Below are 23,144 nucleotides of genomic sequence, written 5' to 3'. Positions count from 1 at the left end.
TGTTTGAATTACAGATCATTGGAAGCCAAACCCACTTAGTTTTTTTTCTGACTGTGAAGGATTATCGCCGCGTTTGTCTGAAGGCTCTGCAAATATGTGCGCTAGGCTTGTAACTGAATCTTTTATAAACAAGGCACATTTCCCTCTCGCTCTTTTTATGTCTGGTCAGAGGTCGTTGGTTTGCCGAGAAACTGTTTCTTTGAGTTTGTTCTTTTATTCATGCTCGCTTCCCTCTCTTTTGGTTCTCTCACCAGGCTTTCATGGAGGATGTCAAGTCTCGAGGGCCGTTCATCTACTCGGTCTTGGAGTCCGCCCAGTCCTTCCTGGCTCAGCATCCTTTTCAGGAGCCGGAGGAGACCCTAGCAGAAGGCAAAGGTCAGCAGCTCGAATCATTGTCAGAAACCACATATACAGAAGGCATCCATTGCTGTGGTCCAAGGTGCAAACCTCAAGAACATATTTTCTGTATCCCCAACCAAGCTTATCCAGGGTCAAAGAGTTACAGATGTAATTGGCAAAACTATAAAGTGATATACATATAATAATACAAAAGTAAAAGTCCTTGGGGGACCCTATCCTGCATGTTTTAGATGTTTCCCCCTCCCCCAACAGACCTGATTCAAATACAGACATCAGATGCACTTTCTGGCTTCTGCAGAGTTTGCTGATGAGCTAATAATTCAAATCGGAAACGTGACCTCTGACTTAGACAAATATATATAAAAATGACACGGATTTGCTTTTTGTACTCGTACATGTTTCAGGTCAGAGGTCCATTTGAATCCAGTCCAGGTATAAAAAGAACTAAGCCAAAGAGTTCCTGTCACATTTGTCTTCACCGCGGATGTCAAAGCCAAGGCCCAGGGGCCAATTCCGGCCCACGATATCATTTTATTTGGCCCGCGAAGACAAACCATGTGTGTTGACTTCAAGTTTCTTGACTTTTAATGATGCTGAGATGAGAATTTTTCTTACTGACATGCCTCGTAGGAATTAAATGGAAAAATAATTGAAAAAACAATTGACTAGGTTTTGACTCTAAAACTAGTTACCCGTAGTTTTTGTGTGTAGTTGGTCAAACATTTATATGGGTTCACAGTCATATCGACCCTACGAGGGAAAACTCTGCTTAACTTCTATAAAAGTGGGTTGAGACAGAGCAACTGCTGTGGATTGCAAAGTTGTTGTTTTTTGTTTATCCCCTCATTTGTAGTCTTCTTCCCTCCCAATCCTTCTTTGTTATTTCCCAGACCATTCTGTCTTTATAAGCACCTTTTTATCTTTTAGCATTATTTAACATCAAGACGTTATCCCTTTAAGAATTTATCGATTATACCATTGTTCCATCTCTGCAGAGGTGTCACCCCGCCGGCGGATTCTGAATGTGAGCCGCTCAGTGTGGAAGCAGGCCAATGTGGCCAGCGACCTGTGGGAGAAGCTGACGGCACGTTGTGTCGATCGACACAGGTCACTGCTTGTTTCTTATTGTGTTTGAAATTCATTAATGGAAATTAGCATGCATGTTATGGAAATTATAAACATCGTAAAACCTCCTACTCTAACAGAAAGAGAGCCAACACATAGAAAAACTGCATCCAACCAAACTCACAGCAACATATTCTCTCCACAAACACAGCCCCTTGAGTTCTGCCAAAAATGGACAATTGAAACAGCTTCATGCTACTTGTTTTGTTTCCAATCACAACAGACACATGGAGAGGACCTTAGAGCGTCTCCTCCAGATCCAGGCGGTGATGGAGGAGCTAGCGGTGGCCCTTGAGCAGGCCGAAGGGGTGAGAGACGCATGGGAGCCCGTGGGAGACCTCTTCATCGACTCCCTGCAAGACCACATAGATGCTACCAAGGTGAATAAATATTTACCCTTCTGCCCTCTTTTTGGGCATAGTTGATGTCTAGTGTTAAAAGAAGTCCAATTTGACCCAAATTAATTCATGAATAAGGTAACTTGACGAAGGACTTACTCAAGACATGAAGGTAAGACCTACTTACTCAGGTTTGACTTGATACCATCTGCTCTGAAGAAAACATCCACCTCACACAAAAGAGTGTGTAATCCTTTAAAACGCCAACGCAGTATGTTTTCATGAATAATTGAGCCCCGTGTTACTAGTCAGCATGATGATGACAAGGCTTAGGTTAGAATCCTCGCACAAGTTAAACAAGTGGCAGGTCATTGGCTTCGTCATTACGGAGGAGTCGTTGCGGCCTATAATTGCGTGCCGCTATTCATTAGGCAAAAGGGCACAGTAATCATGTTGCAGCGTGGACTTGTGTCACAGCCAGCACGCTTTGTTCCAACCTTTGGAGCAGATTCTCACGCACTGAATGATGAAAACCAAAAAGTACATGTGACAACGCATGCGAATAAGACGCTGTCATCAGATGCCGTCGATTAGTTAATCAACTCTCGATAATGGGTTGCTCGATTAGTTAAAATGTCATAGCTTGTTTTTATCAGTTTAGAACCAAAGTCTCATTTCCATACTCAGTTTGAGAAAACAGTCACTCTCATGTCACTCACATTACTTGCTTTTCATCTCAGACGTTTTGGACAATTATATACTTACAACTTTGTGCAAACCGTTTAGAGAAAGTCCTTTTCTGTGCCTGAGTGCACAAAACAAGTTGCTCGGGTTCAAACCAGAACGAGGATCGTGCGTGGGCAAAAATTCCCACTCCTGAATCATCTTCCCAGAAGCTGGGTAATAACCATGACTGTGTTGCAGTCTCATCGCAAATAAATATCACATAAAAGATTTCCTCCTCGGGGTTCATCTCAACTTTCAAGTTTTTTAAGATCTGCACTCAAAATGCCCAAAAGTATTAAAAACTGCTGACAGAGCAAAATATCTGGCACAGTCATAAATATATATGCACCCATAAGATGTGTTCCCACTCTGTGTTTTATTGGTCGTGGTGAGACTGGTTCAAAGATCCTCTTGCACTCAGGTTTTAGAACCGCTACAGACAGTGACGATGATTGTGTGTAAATGTTCCTTTTAGTTAGAATTTTGATAACCCACATTTTCACACAGTTCAATTTTCCAATGTTCTGGATGTCTGCGTCATTATTATAATAATCTAATTAGAGCAATTAAATTCCACTGCAGCTTTTCAAAGAAGAACTGACGCAGGTGAAGGAGGGAATGAAGCACATCAACGACCTGGCCCACCAACTGGCTATTTCCGACGTTCATTTGTCCATGGAAAACGCTCGCGCCCTGGAGCACCTCAATAACAGATGGAAACTGCTACAGGTACAGACCCGGTCTCCAAAGTTGCCCAGTATCTTCTCACATCAAAATTGCCATAAGCACTCGAGGCTTTGATGCAGTAGCTCTCAAACTACCTTGGGAGACCAAATAATTACTTTTGCATCCTTTAAAGAAATGCAAAGCCGCTTATGGGGATATCAAACAAACAGTTGTCCTGGATCGACAATATTTGAGAACCACTATTTTCATTTTTAAAGCTTTCGTAAGGTTCAGTTGACCCATGGCAAGATTTTCACTGTTTCTCCCACAGGGCTTCTGATAGTTAAAACCTCGGTTCTGCCTCTTTCCTAGAAATCAATTCTTCCATTTCAAAAGTGCACTTGTTGCCTCTATCGTCCTCGTTTCATTCCTTTGCCTCCGAGGCCTCAAAATGGTTCAGAGTGAATCAGTTGGCCGGCTCAACAACACACAGCAGATTAAACCAGAGGGTTTGTTTTGTAATCCAGTGAAGCAAGTAAAGTTGGCTGCTTCAACATTAGCCTTTGTCCTCCGTCTTGAACTTATCGGATTGCTGGCGGCGATGCAAGGTCACAATGCGATTCTTCTCAAGCTTTTCTCTCCAAATCTCATAGGAATTTCACACACACACAGACACACACACACACACCATTTCTGTATTGATTATATTTGAAACACTCACCAAGCACTTCATTAGCTATACTTGTGCTACATTGGTTTGCTCACAACAAGAGGGTTAAGGTTATGTTTAGGGTTTATACACATGTTGGAATGGTTTAGATTTTTTTTATTGATTTTTTTTTAAGCCTTTCACGTGCGACATTCTGTAGGAAACTGTGCAAATGCGCTGGAATCACAAAAAAAGTACCCAAATATAAATGTACTGTACTATATTTGAAAAAAAGGTTGAAGATATTGTGGCATGTATTTCATTCATGTCTTCACATAGCACTCTTTCAGGTTAACAATTCATTGTGGCACTTTCTGCCAGGACTATTTCCATCTTCATTAAAACTGCCACCCAACTTCCTATTCCTGCACCGTGTTGATTTTGGCTGCTCTGCTCTCAGCGAGGACCGATGTCCAAATTTGATTTGCTAATATTTGTCGATCGGGGCTAATGTAGGCATTTGTCTTCCTTATGGCGGCTCAAATTGCCAGAGCACAGCAGATCACATTTGGGCTCGCCAGCAATTAGTTACATCACAGCCCAAATCATAGCAGCTCATTTTCAAGGACGTACGCACCCTTAGAAATCATTTTAAAAGTATCTGAGTCATTCGGGCCTTGGCTGTAATATTTCAAGGCTGGTCTTTCTTTAACGGAGGAGTCACTGCGACTGGATTTACCTCCCAATATTTGCAGATGTGTTTCAACCCCCCGCTGAGTGGAGCGTAATTTATGAAGCGAATGCGGGCGCCGATATCCTTCATCCACGTCGCGTTTCGTTTCATCCCCTTGCCCTCTTTCGCACGTTGCCTGCCGGAGCACCTGAGGAATCGCTGATCTCTTTCCACCTCGATTTATGATTCTGTGATCTGTGTCAGGCTTTCTTACCTGATGCTCTTCAAAGGCTTCTCAAAGTCCTTCAGGAGGGAAAACGTTTGCGAAAGACATCATTCGTATTCCAGGCTTTGCTATTAGTGGAATAGCAGGTGTTTGGCATGTATGAGCTGCCATTGTGGGGCTTTGTGACAGCTGGGTGACACTTAGCATTATTCCTTTTGATTTAACATGGTGTGTTTTTTGTGTGTCTTCTCAGGGTTCCATTGAGGAGAGGCTAAAGCAACTCCAGGACGCACACCGAGACTTTGGCCCTGGATCGCAGCACTTCCTTTCAAGTAAGCAAGAAGCAAGCAAAAAACTCCTGGCCAGACGAGTAAACAAACTCCTCTACGTCAATTCAAGGTCAAGTCCAATTTAATTGAGTAGCCTGGAATCCATAAAGGAACGGATTACCTGGCCGACTCTCCAAGCAGGAGGGGAGGGGTTGAGGCAGGAGAAGCGGCTGTAAAATAGCCCAAATGCCTGATGATGAAAATCAATCTGGAATTAGGAGATTAACATTTCTACTCTCAAATGTCATCTAGTTTGGATGTTCTGAAGAGTCCCTTTTGTCCCGAACTTACTAAATTGTCCCATCATGTAATTCAGAGTTTGGTCCAGGTAATGATTGATTGAAATTAAAAGCAGCAAGTTTGGCAAACATCCTCAAATACCCGCCCCGCATTTTGAAGACTACAGTTTGGCGTGACAAGATTGTAAACTGTCCCAGCTATCGTGCACATTTTGGTTGAAGCTCATGTTCCGAGAAGCCTCCCCGCCGGTGCTCATCACATAGCTCATTGCTCTTACTTAAGCGGAGCTGGGTGATTTAAAAAAAATAAGGAGAGGCTGCAGAGAAACCGAAAAATGTGATTTACTTAGCCCAGTTTAGACTGAGATGACGGGTAATGGCGTGACTGAGCGGGAGTCTCTCGGCAGGCAGCCTGGCGCACTTTTTACTGCCGTCATGCTGGCTCACAGATGCCATCACTGCGGTGTAAATAGCAGCGATGCTCAGCTCGTTGCACCATGTTGAGAAGTCTGCCTTTGTGGAGCTTTGTTATGATGTCTGGATGGACAGTCAAAACAAGTGGAAGCCACGTTTTGTATCTGCTATGTATTTTAAGCTACGTATTGTAACTACTGTTGAAAGTAAGGGTGACCAAACTTTTGTACACAAGGGCCACAAAAACCAGACAGAAAATTCGCAGGTGAGGTAAGTGAAGTGTTCGGTATTTGAAATAGTCTGATTTACTCAGTGGGATTATAAAAATAAAAATTGATTTAATTGTCATTGGTTAGTTATTGAAAAAGTTTATTTTGCAAGCAGCGATTTTACAGTATCTCAATCAGCCAATGATTTAGTGGGCTAAAGGATCAATAAGTATTAATATTAATTTTAATTCACTAATTAGAGAAGAGATGGCTGCATAGTAATCATGCTTACTTGCTTCAATTTCAATTAATTGTAATAGTGTTAAATGTATGTGTGTATATAAAATTGTTTATCTTACTAGCATGTTTATTTACAGAAAATCAATTATTTAATAAACTGAAGGATGAAAAGATGAATAAAAATTCATATACTATTTTAATTCACAAATTTTAAGGAAAAAAGACGACATAGTTTGTATTCATCTTTCATGTTATAATGGTATAACTTATAAAAGAATTTATAAATTGTTTAATAAGATACATATTTCAATGTTTAATGTTTTACTAAATGAATTAAAGTTATCAAAAACATTTTTTTTTGCTGGTGGAAACAGGTTTCCATGAAAAATGCCTTCATTCATGGAACCGTTAATTCAGAACAATTGATATTGTAAATATCCATAGGGTCAGACTGATTAACGCAGTTGATTCAAGCTGCATCATCTGTGTGGCTGAACAACACAGTACAACTCAAGTTTCATTTTTAAAATGATACACATTTGATTTGTACTTTCAGCAATGGATGGACTTTTCTCCTCACCACCCTTGGCCCTTTAAAAGAGGATCACATTCTTGGCTCGCTGCCCTTTTTTCTTGCCTCTGCTCAATTTTAAAGTGCAGACACACACATGCACACACACACATGCACACGACTGAGATCTTCAACGCTTTGTCTTCTGTTTGGCTGCCAAGGTGAACTCGAGCGTGACGTTCACGGCTATGACTGAGACGGGGCACAAAGGCGTCGCAGCTGACATGGAATATTCTTCCCCATTTTACTATTTGAATTCAAATACAGTAATTTCATGCTTTACTTCCAATATGATCATATTTGATAAGTAAAACTGACCAAGCAGAATTTTTGAAAAAAAATATGCAAATTTGCAAATACCAAACAGCTGGGGACAACTGCTAATATTTTTTGCAAATTTTTTGCCTTGGCAATAAAGGTTGTGCTGATAGCGGCCTTGTTTTGAGGTATCGATACCTCCCAAGGTCCCAATACCAGCCACAATACTAAAGGCAAAACAAAAAAAAAGAAGAAATCAGACATTGAGTAAGTCATCCTCGGCAGTAGTTGGTGCTCATATAGTTTGAAAAAAAAGAAACCCGTTTTGAATCATTCTGAACCGATATACTTCATTTTTCATTTGAAGCAAAAACATCGGTTTCTGTTTGCATTCACCTAAAGGTCACAATAGCATTTCTGAAATAACAAATGTAGCTCACAAGCCCACTGAGGTTCCTTGCTCGGAATACAACGCATTGTCGCCCATCTCACTCCTCTTCCTCCTATTTGGTCGTGCCAAACACACACAATGCTATCTTCTTGTCCTTTGTCTGGCCACACCCGAGCCGCCCTGTTAATAAGGTCTGAATGGACAACACTATCTGGGCACGATGTCACAGAGTCCATTGTGGACTGTGGCTTTTCACGCATGGCGGCTCATCCCGTTGTATACATTTCTCGTGTGTGTGTGTATGTGCAGGTTCAGTGCAGATACCATGGGAGCGTGCCATCTCCCCGAACAAAGTGCCATATTACATCAAGTAAGTGCAGCTTCACGGTCACTCACTACGGTTTGTGTTTATTCCTGGCAACAGAGGCAACCAAAAAAAAAAAAAAAAAAGACTAAAGGGAGCACATGTTATTGTTGTTTTTATATTTGTTCAAATTGCTTTAAAGTCATGCATCACTGTCAAACCCACCAGTGTTTGAAGACAATTTTATTTGTTCTCCACTGGCCCACAATGACCTCGTGGAGCAGTATGAATGTGTCACTTGTCAATTTTATACTCAAACTCGACTTCTGACATCTATTCAACATTTTCTAAATACATATACGAATATCTCCATATGTAATGAAACAAGCATATACTAAATCAAATGTTCCTCCTTACCTTAGCTTTGGGCAAATTCAACATGTTGACGTCATCACATCAATTGGACATCCCTATATCAATGTGCACATCATTTTTTAGCAAATTGTGTATTTTACAGTCTTATTTCAAGTCAGGTACAACTGGAACAGTTTGAGTGGGCTAGAATGCCCGCTGTGAGGTGCAGCAGTCTGACTGAAAGCTCCCAAAGTGGTTTGATTGCAGTGATTGCTTCAAAAGGTTGTGCTACATATAAAGTTAAGAGTACCATCATTTTTGTCCTGGCCTTTTTCTGGAGTTTGTTTGGTAAAATAAATCTCTTTAACCACAATTCAGAAGCAGTGTTTGGTTAGTGCTACTCTTGGGGGATTCAAATTATTCCTGTGACCACTATGAGCTTTCATTAACAGAGGTATACTATTAATTTTGTCCACCTTGCTTAATTTCTCTTCAGATTATGAGGGAATTCTAGGAAGAAAAAAAAAGTCCCATTAGTTTGAGAATCCGGTTATTTTTTATATGAATGAGGTATCAGTCTGTGCATCTATCTAATCAATAAAATACACTTACTAGCTATAGCAATGAAAAAGGATCAATACAAAAACATGATTGCAACAACTTAATCTAAAAGTGAATTGGCTATGCTGCAGTTCTGCACTGCTCTGATTTATCGCAAGAGACTAATCCGTCTATTAAATCCGAGCATGTTTGTTCGAATAAAAACAGATTTTTTTCGTCCTTGTTGAATTGTGCAATCGGTCTACACGAACCGTAGTTTAATTTGCCATTAAAAGCAAGCTCAATAAATGATCAGATAAAGAAATGTATTAGGGCGACACAAGTTCTCTCAATGCACTCAATGTTAGAGGGCTGCTGCTTGTTTTGTGTGTCGTGTACGTCCACAGTTGCGCTTTTTACCGTGCTGCCAATGATGAATATTTATATGTATCATTTCCAAAACAACCTTCAAGAGCTTTCTCTCTTCTTTTCATTATTTTATTATTTTAAGATGACCTAGCGGCCACCGCGCCTCGAACAAAAAACACACTGGAGCTGTCTTCAGTTTTAATACCCTTCAAATGTGGAATAAATTGCCTGGAGAGAGTGAAGACATGAGACAGTGCCAACTCTCTTCAAATCTAAGCTTCCTTTAAAAAAATAAAACCTTCGTCTTGTAGTTTTTATCTTTTTAATTGCCGTGCTTTGCTTTAATTGTTTTTGTCACATTGTGTAGTTTTACATTTTTATTTTTAATGGGAAACATTTAGTCTTGCCTTTACTATGTAAATGTGCCACATTAAAGATTGATCTGCACATTTCTTGTGCTTTTCCGCAGCCATCAGGCGCAGACCACATGCTGGGACCACCCAAAGATGACAGAACTGTACCAAGCGCTTGGTGAGTAACGTGCTGCACTGCCGCGATAAGTCTTTTTTTTTTTTAATCAGTGGATACGAAAAAGTGGCTGACTAGATCCAGCAGATAGGGTTGTTTTTCTTTCTTTCCATTTATATTTTATACAGATTATTGATGGGTTTTTTTTCAGTTGAACGGCTGCAAATTTGTATTGACCATGAATAATCTGTGCACTGTTTACATGAATGTTATTTGTAGCAGTATGTCATGACCAAATTATTTATATTTATTATGTATTTAGTGAGCTGTTGTTGATGGCGCTACAGAGCACTATTTTGATTCTTAATCAGCTTAAATTTTTTTTCAGGGAATCAGGTGCCATTGATAGTTGCATTATTAATATTTATACGCACTGCCTGAAAGAATGAAAGAAAGGTTTTGCAGGTGTGTTGCTTTAAATATGATTTGTGAAATTTTCCCGCTATTTATGTTTCTGTGTGTATGAATTAGTGGTACAGAGACATGCATTAAGTCAAGAAACTCCACCAAGCTCATTAAGGAGTCTTGTGTTATTTTTTTCTGATAAAAAAACAAAATTCAGTGACCTCATTGCTGCTGCACTGATTGCCTTTTGCTTAACAGTTAAATAACTGTAATTGTTGATGTTAACCTTACTTGACAAAATAAAGAGACAGACACCAAAAAGGGATGCAAAGGGATAACCACTGGTGGCATCTTGCACGGGTATGATAATAAATATCCTTTTGTGTCTTTGTCTGGTATGATAATGTTTTTGTGTTTTTAATGATAATAAACATCCGTTTGTGTATTTGTCTCCTTGTCAGCGGATTTAAACAACATCAAGTTCTCAGCGTACAGAACAGCCATGAAGCTGCGGCGGGTTCAGAAGGCTCTTAGATGTAAGTTATACATCTGTCACTGTTATACAGCATGTATTGCACCAAGGTACAGAATTTACACGAGGAATATCTCAGGGCACAGCACCAAACAGAAATATTGTGAAAAGTCTATACAGTGGTGCTCTGAGCTATGACTTTAATTTGTAACTCAAACCATCTGTCTTCATTGAAATGAATAGAAATGTGATTCATCTCTTTCAACGTCTTGAAAAGAAAGAACACACTGTTTGTATTGTATTATGAATATGACAAATAGCATTCAATCATGTTTTAAATTATAAAAACATTTGCCACATGTTTTGCTACAATTCAATGGACATTGTGCTGCTTCTTCAAATATACGAAACCTGCAACCACATAAAAATTAATTTATGTGCATCTGCTTTTTTATTGTATCTATGTTTCATCCACACAGCATTTAGGAAGCCCAAATATGAGCATTTTTGAAGTAAAGTCCCATAGAAGATATGTTGGAAAATGCTGGCCGTATGTTTCCGCGTGTATAACACATACATGTTTTTGCTGACACGAGATCAATTGTGCAGACTATTTCTGAGTTGAGTGATAAATTGTTCCCCTGTAGCATGTCTAATACATTATGACAAGCTCTTCTATAGAATGAGATGTACTTCATAACCAGTAGCTCGGAGAGTTTGTCATTCGGAATCATTGGTCTACTTTTAGTCTTGAAGAGTTGGATCTCTATTGTGTTAATGGAGCTATGCATTAAAAGTCAAGAGCCATTAAATTCACTCTTGGCATTCACCAGTTTCTTCGTACCAGGTAATTAGAGCCACTAATTGGTCTATTTGACCGGGAGAGGAGAAGGTAATCAGTTGGTGCTGCGTGGTTAAGCCATGAATATGTTCTGCTTCAGGGTCAAAGCCCTCGTTACGCGGCCAGAACATCTCTCACATCCAAGCCATTTCTCAAGAGAAGTAATGCTTCTAAATGGAGGTGTTATCCGATAGGAGACAGCACCGGCGCTTCTGGGGATGATGCATTAAAAATACTGCCGGGTCATTACTTTTTGCAGTGGCCAGACATCTTAATCACACATTCGTTGAGTAGCAAAGTTACATTATAATATTGCAGTGTGTGTGTGACTGTGTGCGTGCGTGCGTGCGTGCGTGCGTGTGTGATTAAAGCATACTGAAGCTATTGGGCCACGAGAAATATCATTTTTGGACCCAGTTGTAAATTGCATGTCTTGGACATTTTTAAAATATATATACTCAATTGTGCTCTAAAATTTCAATGTGAAAATCCATCACACAACAGACGATGTATTAATCAGAGTACACTGCCAACAACAGCCACAATAAAAAAAATCATAACGGTCATAAAATCATCACATTATTTTACACTACAAAAAACTTTAGCCATTCAATACAGAAAAAGTAATCTGATTACTGAATACATTTGCAGCCCCGTAAACTGCATAAGAGCCGTTGCCATGAGAACTTTTTTTTTTGTTACATACTTTCACAATCATGCCAATGCACTTGTGGAAAAAAAAAAAATCTATATGTGTGAATTATCAGGCAATCCACAAAAGCTTCCTAGTTGTTAATTTTTTTTTTCCTTGGTATCTGAAAACATTAAAAAAATCATTTTGCTGATTATGCTACAAGGCAAACTGTTTGTGTTGTGTAATTTAGCTATCCAGTCTGACTGTATGTGGCATGTTTTTGGTGTAGTGGCCTCCCGGTTATTTCCATTGCTTTAATAAATGATCTATGTTATTGCAAATAATTTTGCTGACCTCCAAAGTACTGCTCACATACCCCATGGGGTTAGTGAAAAGTACCGGTAGAGCTAATGTAGTGGCCAGCGAGTGCATTTCTTGAATCAAGAATCCATACATTATAAATGATATGCACTTCCTAGTTCTGCGCTGTGAATCATTGGGATAGTAGGGATGGTAATACGATAATGGTCATATAATAGCATCGTGATTTGTGATGTCCTCTTTCGCTCGATGGCTTGACCTCCATTAACCTTGAGCCTGCCTCTACTCCAAAGTACTTTGACACTTCCTGCATTCATGGCCTGGCTCTGCACACAAACTCCACCAAAGTGACTCGTCCTCTTGTCCACCCTCTTATCTCCTCATCCCTCCTTCAGTCTTTGACGCCGTATCATTAGAGGATTTAATTGGCTGACCGTCTGGATAACTTCCCATCGCACGATTGCTGAGTGGTACGGCATAAAAGAGCGCATCCTGAAACATACTTTTAGGTGATTGCGTCCTCATTTCCAACCCCGCTATTGATCGGGACAATTATACTTTCCGTCAACGCGCACCCTTCTAGGTACTCCATAGGGACGCGCCATCAAATTAGTTTAGGAGTGGGAGGATCACAATTTTTGTCACAGCTCTCGAAGCATCCACTTAAGTGGGTAAAAATAAAAGGCTGAATCAGCCATGTTTGCATTTATTGAGGCTTGAATGATGGAAGTGGGTTGGTAATTATAACTGAACCTTTATGTTCCGTGTATGACACTGAATAGATGCTAAAAATACACGTTACCTTTATTTTTTTATGGAACTGGATAAATTCAGTTTTCCTAATCTTTCAACAGGCAACAAAAAACTCATCTGACAAAACAATGGACTACCCAATTCCTTATTTAAAAAAAAATAAAGCCACTGTTATACATCCATGGATAAATGATCATTAAAGAGCAGAAACACATCATATACATCCAATACAAAGGCTGCATCAAAAAACTGTGAAACATGGATAAGACTTGGTTATATTATGTGGTTGCTTTGCTAGATCCGTTCATAGTGTCTTAAATCTGTGCAAGGTAGAATGAAATCTCAAAGCTTTCTGGCATTCTGGAGTGTAATGTGCAGCAGTATCCATGCATAACTTTGCTATGGCAACCCCCAAGCATTATTATTCTGATCAATACAAGGCTGGCGTTGAAAAGGCAGTTCAGAGAACCCTTCTCCCATCTCATTTAAGAGAATATATTAAAGAATAACAATAATTCATTCATTTTATTCATTGTGATTCTGGGACATTTCTTGACAATGAACCCCTGTTTATCAAGGCAGATATGATACTAAAGGAAAAACTGTGAGAAAAAGAAGCATTCAAATATTTTTTATGTAATTTTACCTCTCATAAGCTTCAAGGAAATTTACATGTATTAATAAAGGCACATTAAAAATGAACAAAAAAAATCACATATATGCACTTTATTGAAGCTGATGGAATCAATCAATCAATGCAACTCTAGCCTGAAAAAGAAAAGGCTTGTCTCCTGTACTGAATGTGTCTTGTATGTGCATCTGTGTCCTTAGTGGATTTAGTGGCACTGAGCAACCTCTCCGAGGTGTTCCGGGAACAGGAGCTTCATCAGGTGGAGCACGTGATGGATGTGGTGGAGGTCATCCACGGCCTGACGGCGCTCTACGAGAAGCTGGAGGAGGAGAGGACCATCCAGGTCAACATTCCGCTTTGCGTGGACATGTGTCTCAATTGGCTGCTTAACGTCTATGACAGGTAGGCGGAAATTAAAAACAAACAAAGCTGTACACAATTGGAATAGCTGACTTCAGAGCATTTTGATTGGTTACTAGCTAATGCCACGATGTCATTGTCATCCCGACGCTAGCACAACAATATCTACAATTGCTGTAAAAAAATAATATTGTTCCTCCAGTGTATTTACCGTCTCGGTGGCTTTGTGTACAGACGTCTTTAAAGCGTCACAACACAACTAAAGCTCCAGTAGTGCACGGGATCAATCTTGCCTTCTGAGACAAATCCTCTTTTTCACGCTAACTTTCAACCTCATATTTTTGCTTCTTATTGTCTATTTCTTACCGTCTCCAAAGAGTAAAAAGAAAAAAAAAGAAAGACGGCGCTGAAACATAAACACAAAAGAGGAATCTCATGAGTGTTGTAAATTTTGTGCTCTGGTCTTTAGGACTTACTGCTAATTAGACAATCAGAGACTTCACCCTCTGCATAAATTCCAGCAATTGCTTTTGGGTTTCACTTAAATAACAGAGGTGCCTCTGAATATGTGTGTGGAAGTCTAATTTTTTTGAAACTTTGATTTTACAGAAGATCAGGGGTTATCAAAGAAGAAAGAATCATAATCCTAGCTCCTATACCATTTCGTAATTGAGAAGTAGGATAATGATGGGGGTCCTTGGAAAAATGTCTTCAAGGATCCCAGGGAACCCCAATGTAGCGCACCGTCTCATTTTGAACAAACTCTATGTATGTGAGCTAATAATATACTCGATTGCGATGGTTCGCACATTGATTTCACAGCCTTGATTGAGGTCTTCACTTGTCTTGGCTTTGCTTAGAGTGTCTCATTACATCACGGCTGACTCCATTTGCTCAGTCTGTGCACGGGGTTAGTGTCCTGGTGTGCAGCAGCGGTGTTTAAAATGGAAGCGCCGCAAGACAGAGTGTGTGTGAAAGGAGATGACAGCCAGTTGCCTCCTTATGTGTCTCTGGATGCACTCCAGCTTCCAGTTAATGTTTCTCTTTGACTTCTCGTGTGACTTTAATCATTTAACTGAGTATTCGCTCCCTCGTGAAAGGTGACCTCGCTTTTTCTTTCCTACCCGAATGCATTTGAGGAACACTCAACTTGGCAAACTTGATTTAATTATAATCTCCTTCCCACTGACGCAAGGTCTGATCATCTCCATTCCTCGTTTCTACCGCTAATATGATAAGCTTGCGGCTCCTTCAAATTGTTGCTCATTACGGTCGTGGAGCTCTCTCCCGGCTGCGCCTGCACGCTATCTTGGTAATATGCACAATGGCACGCAGTGATGATCAACGCGTTTGCCCTTCTCGACTATAGCGTTCACATTGCAAGCAGAGTAAAGTTTCAAAACAGTTTGCATAGACTACAATAGGGAAACAATGTCACAAATGAACTTAAAATATTTTTTCAAGAACATATTCATCTAAATCAAATTACACATGTTTCTTACACTTAAGTGAAATGAGATCATTTTTAATGGGTGGCTGACAGTTTTGCTGCCATTTGATATTTGAATGACAGTATAACAGTGTTTCAATATTACAGATGTAACAGGAAAAAAATAGCTTTTAACTGCATTTATAATTTCATACATAGCTGTGGCTATAAAGCAAAGCGTGGAGAGTCTGTGTTGCACCGTCAATAAGCCAATGGGACAGTCTATCTATCTATCTATCTATCTATCTATCTATCTATCTATCTATCTATCTATCTATCTATCTATCTATCTATCTATCTATCTATCTATCTATCTATCTATCTATCTATCTATCTATCTATCTATCTATCTATCTATCTATCTATCTATCTATCTATCTATCTATCTATCTATCTATCTATCTATCTATCTATCTATCTATCTATCTCTTCCTCTCTCTCTCTCTCTCTCTCTCTCTCTCTCTCTCTCTCTCTCTCTGATATATTGATATATTATTTATTATATCTTTATTGTCGATACTATATTCTTTATTGTTGCCAGTTTTCTGTCTTGGTTGCAATTTGCTTCTTCCTTGACAATCGCACCACGTTTCTGATTCCGTGTTATTTTTTTATTGTACTGCATCGATAGATGTGCGGTGCTCACTCGCTTGGCGTGTGGTGAAGAGTCGCCAAACGTTTGAAATGATAGAGAAGTTCTTTCCCCCTATGAACTTCATTTTAAATAAACCAAAAATACACACAACAATCCTTTTCTTTCTGACCCTCAAACCTTCGAAAAGAAACAGTTTGCATGCATGTGGGCATCTCTCTTTGTGTGAAGACATTATCTCCGTGTGAGGCACAACCCCAAGAAGAATTCCTCAAGTCCCTGCAGTGTTTAAAGAGTGTGGATGTGTCCCTAACACAATTTCACACCATTGCATTGACCTGTGCTGTCCTGCCGTGACCCGCGTAATTCGTCCTCACTTTTGTTCCTCTCCCTGGGCAAAGCGTGGAGCCATCACTAATGGCTGTTTGTGCATTGTTTATTGTTCTAAACCTCTATCCTTCATTCCTGTTAGCGCTCGCAACGGCAAGATGCGTGTGCTGAGCTTCAAGATGGGCCTCGTGAGCTTATGTAACGCCGACGTCCAGGAGAAATACAAATGTGAGTGAGTAATGCAACCAGCCACTGATGGTAGCCATTACATACAGACGCTCAAAGGCTCTAATGGACAATTCGACTGTTGCTGACATTAATGGCAGGTGCTGCTTCTTCCACACCGAGCCGTAAAAGGACTGCTCAGCACCGGAGCCCATTCAAGTTCACTCTTTGTGCCTCTTGCTGGCATTTGTTCTCTTAGCCATTCTCTTCTTTCCCCTTGTAAAATATGCCGTGATGTTTAGCTACTTAGGTGCTTGTCAGTGTGTTGGAATTCCCATTTGACAAGTGGGTGGTGTTAAAGTCAAAGTTGGAAAAATAAGAGTCGCACTTATTTGTGTAAAAAAAAATAGAATCAAATAAAAGAAGTGGTTGAACATCTGTACTTCAATAGAAGTAAAAAAAAGAAAAGCAACAGGCAAAAAAAAGCACGTCAAAGTAAAAAGTAATTAACTAATCAATTCATCTGTCAATTATTTTGTCGATTAATTAACAAATCAAAGGAGAAAAAGCATGTTTTATTCTTCATTTATTAGTCTCCTTTCATGGAAGATGACTGATTGGTGAATATTAACTGTTGACAAACATTAATTCAAAGGGTGTGAACGAATTCGAATTAAAAGTATTGAAACGATTAATCGATTATCATTATCACTATCGATTCATTTAGTTGTCCATTAAGAACTTAATCGTTGCATCTCCAGTGGGGCTTAAATGTAAAAAAAGCATCAGAAAAATAAATACTCGGGTGAAATAGAGCTTGCTGTAAATTCACTCAGTATATCATCCAAATATTTGTACTTGATTACTTCACTACTAAGTGCGTTTTAGGAGCCTCACAGCTGGGCCTTGAAGCAGCTGGCCAGTAGCAGTTGATTCACCACCCAAGACAGCATCAACGACGGAGAGAAACATTTACAAAGATGACTCACAGTCAAAGCACCATCTGTGTAGATTGAGCAACGGAACTTCTCCTCAGTTAAAACGTCCCCGAGGTTAGGCGGCCATGAAGCGTCCTTAGCAGTTGGTCGTCGCGCTCGCCGAGCTCCAGATGTTGTTCTTAAGAAAAAAAATATTTACACTTAGATGTTAAGCGTTTTGCCTCAGATGGCCATAAACACAGATGCTGCCTTTTAATCCCCTCGTAACGCCGCCACTACAATTGTTGAATTAATATCCAAGTCCACTCTCACTCATGCAAACACACAAAGTAGATACTCAGAGAAAACAATGAATCGAATTTGTTAGAAGAGTTTGTGCCACTTATTACACCACAGTCCTTGACAATCCAATTAATTGACATGAACACAAATTAGCATACTTTAGTCTGTGTGCATACACAATGAGCAACGTTAGCTCAAATAAAACAACAAGAAAATGATTTAGTATACCTGACAATTCAAGCCAGCACTACAATTTACAACCTCCAAAATGACAAGTCAGCACCTTTCTCCAACAGTTGTATGGATTTTCCAAACATTGTAATTTTAGTGGAGGCAGCATCTGTTACAGAACAGTGGTTAAATAAGTGTATATACTGCTATAAAACTTGTCATCATATCTCAAACGTCTTAAAATGCTTGCTCATGTTTATGGGTAAGAGTGTGTTTAACATGGAGGTTTTAAAGCCTGCTGTATGAAGAACGCTAAGGTTGGCTTTAGAATGCTTCTGTCAGCATTTTTAGGATGTTGTGAATTCTGTGAAAATACTACGCATCAAACTTTGTAGGCTATTTGTGGTAGATAATTGTTTTACTTCATGGTAAAAAAAAAGTAACGAGTAATATGAATAACATTTCTATTTTTTCGTATGGTGGCAGATTTATTCCGTCAAGTGTCCTGCAACGGAGGTTTGACAGACCAGCGTCACCTCAGCCTGCTTCTCCACGAGGCCATCCAAATTCCTCGCCAGCTGGGCGAAGTGGCCGCTTTTGGGGGCAGCAATGTGGAGCCAAGCGTCCGCAGCTGCTTCCGCATGGTGAGACCAGTGGGAAGCTGATCACAAGTATAAACCCAAAAGAAGGCCAATTATTTTCAGAAAACCATCATTGAAGATACAAGTCATTGAGAGATTGTTGATGTATCATTTGTCTGCATGACATCCAAAGTGGGTTGCGTGAATTTTACCTGACGACATTTTGACGGGGACGCCGCATAATTTTTCAATGTTAATTAAATAGTCAAACGGAGGATCGGTGAATTTTAACTACCTGATATTCGACACTGATCCTAATTATGCACAGTCTATTCTGTTCCATGCTTGTCCTATTAGCCATGGCTGATTAAAAATCAATTCCCTTTGCCGTTTGCTCTATGTCGTTTAGTTGGAGATTAAATTTCACTCTAATGGAAATTATGGGATGAGTTTTACCATCTATCACAAATCCGTATGCAGATGTGTACAGAAGAGTTCAACCCACATTTATGTATGTAGAGTATTGTTAAAGTTTATGAAAGGCTTCAAATATAGAAGCAGCGCTGGAATAGTCACGAGGCTCAAATTCCTGATTTCAAGATGGCCTGATCTTTTTTTACCCCACTGACCTTTTGTAAATCCTTGCACTTTATATTACTTTAGAGTTCATTTGAGAACAGCGAAAACTCTCAAATATCATATTATGTACAAGTTTGTTGCCTTGAAATTTTGACTTATCACAATTTTTTGGAGGTAGAAAAACTGTGGTTTGAGAACATAACCTTGGGGCACTCCACTAAATATTATAATGTAATCGAGAATTACTTGTTGAAGGGCCTGCTCATAACAATCATTAAAAGTCTCTCTTCCGGTGTGTGTACGACAGTTGCAACACATCAATGTGTGATTTCTCAACTCACTTTGCTCATATTGATGAAGTCAGGCATTTGCATAATCTTCAAATTGTAACAAGTGGGATGTAAACGGAGACATGTAAATCTGAGATTGTAATCTTAAATATAATCACCTCGTGAACCCGCTCAGGTACAATTAATTAACGCAATTACATGGGCACGTCGAAGAAGGCCCAAGGACTGGAGATGACAATTTCAATTACTGAACTGTGATGAGCCTCATTAAGTATCAGGGAAATACATTAAGGAAGGTCTGACGGAGACAAATGATTGTACATTATGAGCTTAAGAGCAACTAAATCTAATAGCCTGAGATAAAATAGGATTGGGCCGCGTTGTACATGACAAGTTCATCGTCAAGATATGTTGTAATTGATTTGTTTTTCCTTTGGCAACACTTTGTAATCATGCTGTTTTTAAAACTGAGTAGAATCGCTGCAACAAGGATCATTAGACAAGTGTATTTATATATATTTCATTTTAGATCAAAGTTAATTTTTAGCACACACTATAGGGACAAACTGAACCTTACGGAAATGTAACTTTATTTGACCTCTTGCTGTGAAGAAAAGGGTATGTTGGAGAAGCATTTTTTTATCCCAGGAGAGGCTACACTTTCTTTAAAACTCACCGTCTGTGGGATCAGCACACACACACGCGAGCACACACATGCATGTATTTATGATGCAGCTCTACTTGAGCAGCGGAGGAAGCTCCTGGGGGAAATCAACCTCTTAATGCATCTCAGATGCTGACTTAATGAGAATTTAGCACACCGACGATTTTCATCGCTTAGCAAGTTGCCGCTTTATGAGGATATCTTCACTTTGATCCCATCTTGCAATTTTCAAAAAGGCGTCTCGCCGAGAGTGACGCAATCGCTCAGACACACTCGCGTGTTATACCTCAGATGCTTAGACTCTGAAGTGGAGCTGTTCTTGGTCAGTTGTGAAACAACTTTTGCTACTAGCATTTTTTTCCTCTCGGACACACTAAAAAAGCCTTCCGAATTGTAACGTCATTTTCAATTCTCTATTTATACGACTCTCAGAAGCCAACCATGTCTGTGCGCTCTGATTTTCTGTACACAGTAATTTCATCACCCGTGTTCTTGTTTGAACTGCCTCGAATGCACCTTCTCTCCTCATAACATCATGTACCTGCCCGCCTCCTGCCCTATATTTGGATTCTATACACTCTGCCACATCCCCACTCTTCACTTGTGTGTGTGCAGGCCTCAGGAAAACCTGCCATTGAGGTGGCTCACTTCCTGGAATGGATGAGCCTGGAGCCACAGTCGTTAGTTTGGCTACCCGTACTCCACCGGGTGACCGCGGCCGAGTCCACCAAGCACCAGGCCAAATGTTACATCTGCAAACAATGTCCCATCAAGGGTTTCAGGCAGGTGGAAATGTCACCAGGTTTAAATGTTAAATCATTCATTTAGTGGCAAAAATATTTCGGAAATTTCAGGTCGACAAGTGGCCGTAATGGAATAATTAGGCATGAACGAAACCAAATCTCAGCGTCAAGCCTTCACACTGCGAGCTCACGTGTTTTATTGCTCTTGGCAGATATCGCAGTTTAAAGCAGTTCAACGTGGACATCTGCCAGACGTGTTTTCTAACCGGACGCACTACCAAGGGCAAGAAGCTGCACTACCCCATCATGGAGTACTACACCCCAGTAAGACAAATGTTTACACGTCGTCATTTGATCAGACTTTGATAGCCGCAATTATATCAACATCTGCCAGTTTTTACTTTGAACGCATGCCACATGGGGCTTGTGCTTCTTTGAACATATATTATGTCAGCCAGTGAGTTCCAACCACTGTGCAGTGAGAAATGTGCTGTGAGAATTTCACTTAACTGGTCCAAAGATTATTTATCCACAGCAAGATCTTTCAGTTTCTTCATCTACCTACGCCAGTGTTCAACAACATTGTACTTGCAGCTCCAGTTTAATACAAGAGGAGAAGACAAGGCATTGATATTCACTCTGACGTATGAAATATGGTATACTAGCTTCTTTTATTCACGGATCAATATTTTTTTTAGTAGCTGGTTACACGAATGACTTAACATCCTATATTATAGATGAAAAACTGCTCACTTTACAGGACTTCCAATCCAATAGGTTGAATGCTGGAGGCTAAAATTGAAAGCATTGTCTTTATTTATTGTCCGTAACATCCAATTTCTATCTGTGGAGTTATTTTCAACACGTAAAAGGAATCAAATTTCTTGAATCCGTTTCTAACCTCGCTTCTCCCGCCATGCACTGCACTCGCCATCCTTCCCCCGCTCACCGCCTTCATCCAACTCCAGACGACTTCGGGAGAGAAGATGAGGGACTTTGCCAAGACTCTGAAGAACAAATTCAGATCAAAGCAGTACTTCACCAAACACCCTCAGAGAGGTTACCTACCTGTTCAGTCTGTGCTGGAGGCTGACAGCTCAGAGACGTGAGTCCAACTTTTTCCAAAGAAATTTGATTTTAAATATATAGCAATGGCTGACTTCCTTCTCATGTGTTGCCTAGCAATAAAAAAAGAGATTGTGGTCAATTCATTAGAAACAGTGTTCAAAACAAACACTATCAAAATGAGTGAAATTGGGTACACGTAAAATACAACAGGCTCCGAAGCCTCAGGCTGTTATTGATTTTATTTCCCTATCAGCTTGTTCATGGTTATTTTTTTATCTATAATTTGTGTTTTGTTTTGTTTTTTTGCTTCTTTTTCAGCATAAGGTTTGTATCAACATCAGTTGTTGTCATTGAAATAATGAAATATTTTAAATATTGTGCAATTCTCACTATTATTTTTTTTTCTTATATTGCTTGGGAGATTCCACTTATCAAATTATGTAGGTTCTTTTTTCAGTTAAAAATTGTCATTCATATGCCCCATTGGAGTGCAGAAAGTCAAAAATTAATTAATGATGTAATCATTAATGTAGAACACTAAAACTGTTGATTTTCAAATGAAACCAATTTTTACACAAATTATATGATTCAATACAATGCAATAGACAATGCAGAGATGATGATGATGATTTTGGACAATAAAAAATAAGCAAACAACACGGGCTGATATCATGAAAATAGTTTCATGTGTAACACACACGCACACACACACACACACACACACACCCGCGCGCATGCAGTCGGAGGCTGATTATCATGCTCCGACTATTTGGCTGAAAGGAAGCGCTCGACATCTCCATAATGCTATCCCACTCACACACAATGCTCATTTGAGCCAAAGGGAGAAAAACAAGAGCAATGAGACTAAAATCCGTGAAGTCATCAGGAAGCAGAGCTGCAGGCGGTCCATGTGCCCACTTTAGCGTGTTTATGGGCCGGCACGCTGGCAGCTTGTGAATGTGATGTAATATCATCAGTCTCTTTGACCTCGTTTGAACTTGGCTATTTGGATTCTTTATTTAAAGGCTACTTAAAATAAACAGGGGGGGTTTCAGTAAAAGGAACAAACTGTAAACTTCTGATAATGTAATCAAGCACAAAACCGCCTATGAGATAATTGAGGAAAACCAGACCAACATCTAGACCAGTTAAAAAAAAAAAAAAAGCTTCACTAAACTAGAATCTTGCATCACATTGGTAGAAACCTGGTTAGTGCGCCTCTTAGTGTTGTAAATAGTAAATCCTTCTCATGCAAAACTAGCGATGTGTCACACTATGAAAAAAAGTGTGATTTATAGTCCAAAAATATGCACCATGGTCCTCTATGTCATCACAGAATATTAAGTCAACATATGATATGATATGATGTGATATGATATGATATGA

General features: G+C 39.6%; 1 protein-coding gene across 3 annotated transcripts in view; it reads left to right on the top strand.

Annotated features, from left to right (window-relative positions):
• Positions 1–23,144, top strand: part of drp2 (dystrophin related protein 2) — a 101,267-nt gene that overhangs the window by 66,866 nt on the left and 11,257 nt on the right. For all 3 annotated transcript variants that reach the window (XM_088391925.1, XM_088391846.1, XM_088392004.1), the window contains exons 5-18: positions 255–375; positions 1,356–1,467; positions 1,709–1,865; positions 3,132–3,278; positions 5,017–5,095; positions 7,724–7,784; positions 9,451–9,512; positions 10,316–10,390; positions 13,707–13,908; positions 16,420–16,505; positions 18,320–18,477; positions 20,563–20,729; positions 20,903–21,014; positions 21,659–21,795. In XM_088391925.1, the coding sequence (XP_088248051.1) occupies positions 255–375; positions 1,356–1,467; positions 1,709–1,865; positions 3,132–3,278; positions 5,017–5,095; positions 7,724–7,784; positions 9,451–9,512; positions 10,316–10,390; positions 13,707–13,908; positions 16,420–16,505; positions 18,320–18,477; positions 20,563–20,729; positions 20,903–21,014; positions 21,659–21,795 (1,676 nt within the window). The remainder of the gene's footprint in view (positions 1–254; positions 376–1,355; positions 1,468–1,708; positions 1,866–3,131; positions 3,279–5,016; positions 5,096–7,723; positions 7,785–9,450; positions 9,513–10,315; positions 10,391–13,706; positions 13,909–16,419; positions 16,506–18,319; positions 18,478–20,562; positions 20,730–20,902; positions 21,015–21,658; positions 21,796–23,144) is intronic.

This window comes from Syngnathus floridae, chromosome 1 (assembly GCF_059516105.1).
Source record: "Syngnathus floridae isolate MCC-2025c chromosome 1, RoL_Sflo_1.0, whole genome shotgun sequence".
Lineage (NCBI taxonomy): Eukaryota > Metazoa > Chordata > Actinopteri > Syngnathiformes > Syngnathidae > Syngnathus > Syngnathus floridae.
The sequence above is the reverse complement of the archived record's forward strand: the minus strand, read 5'-3'. Positions and strand labels throughout refer to the sequence as shown.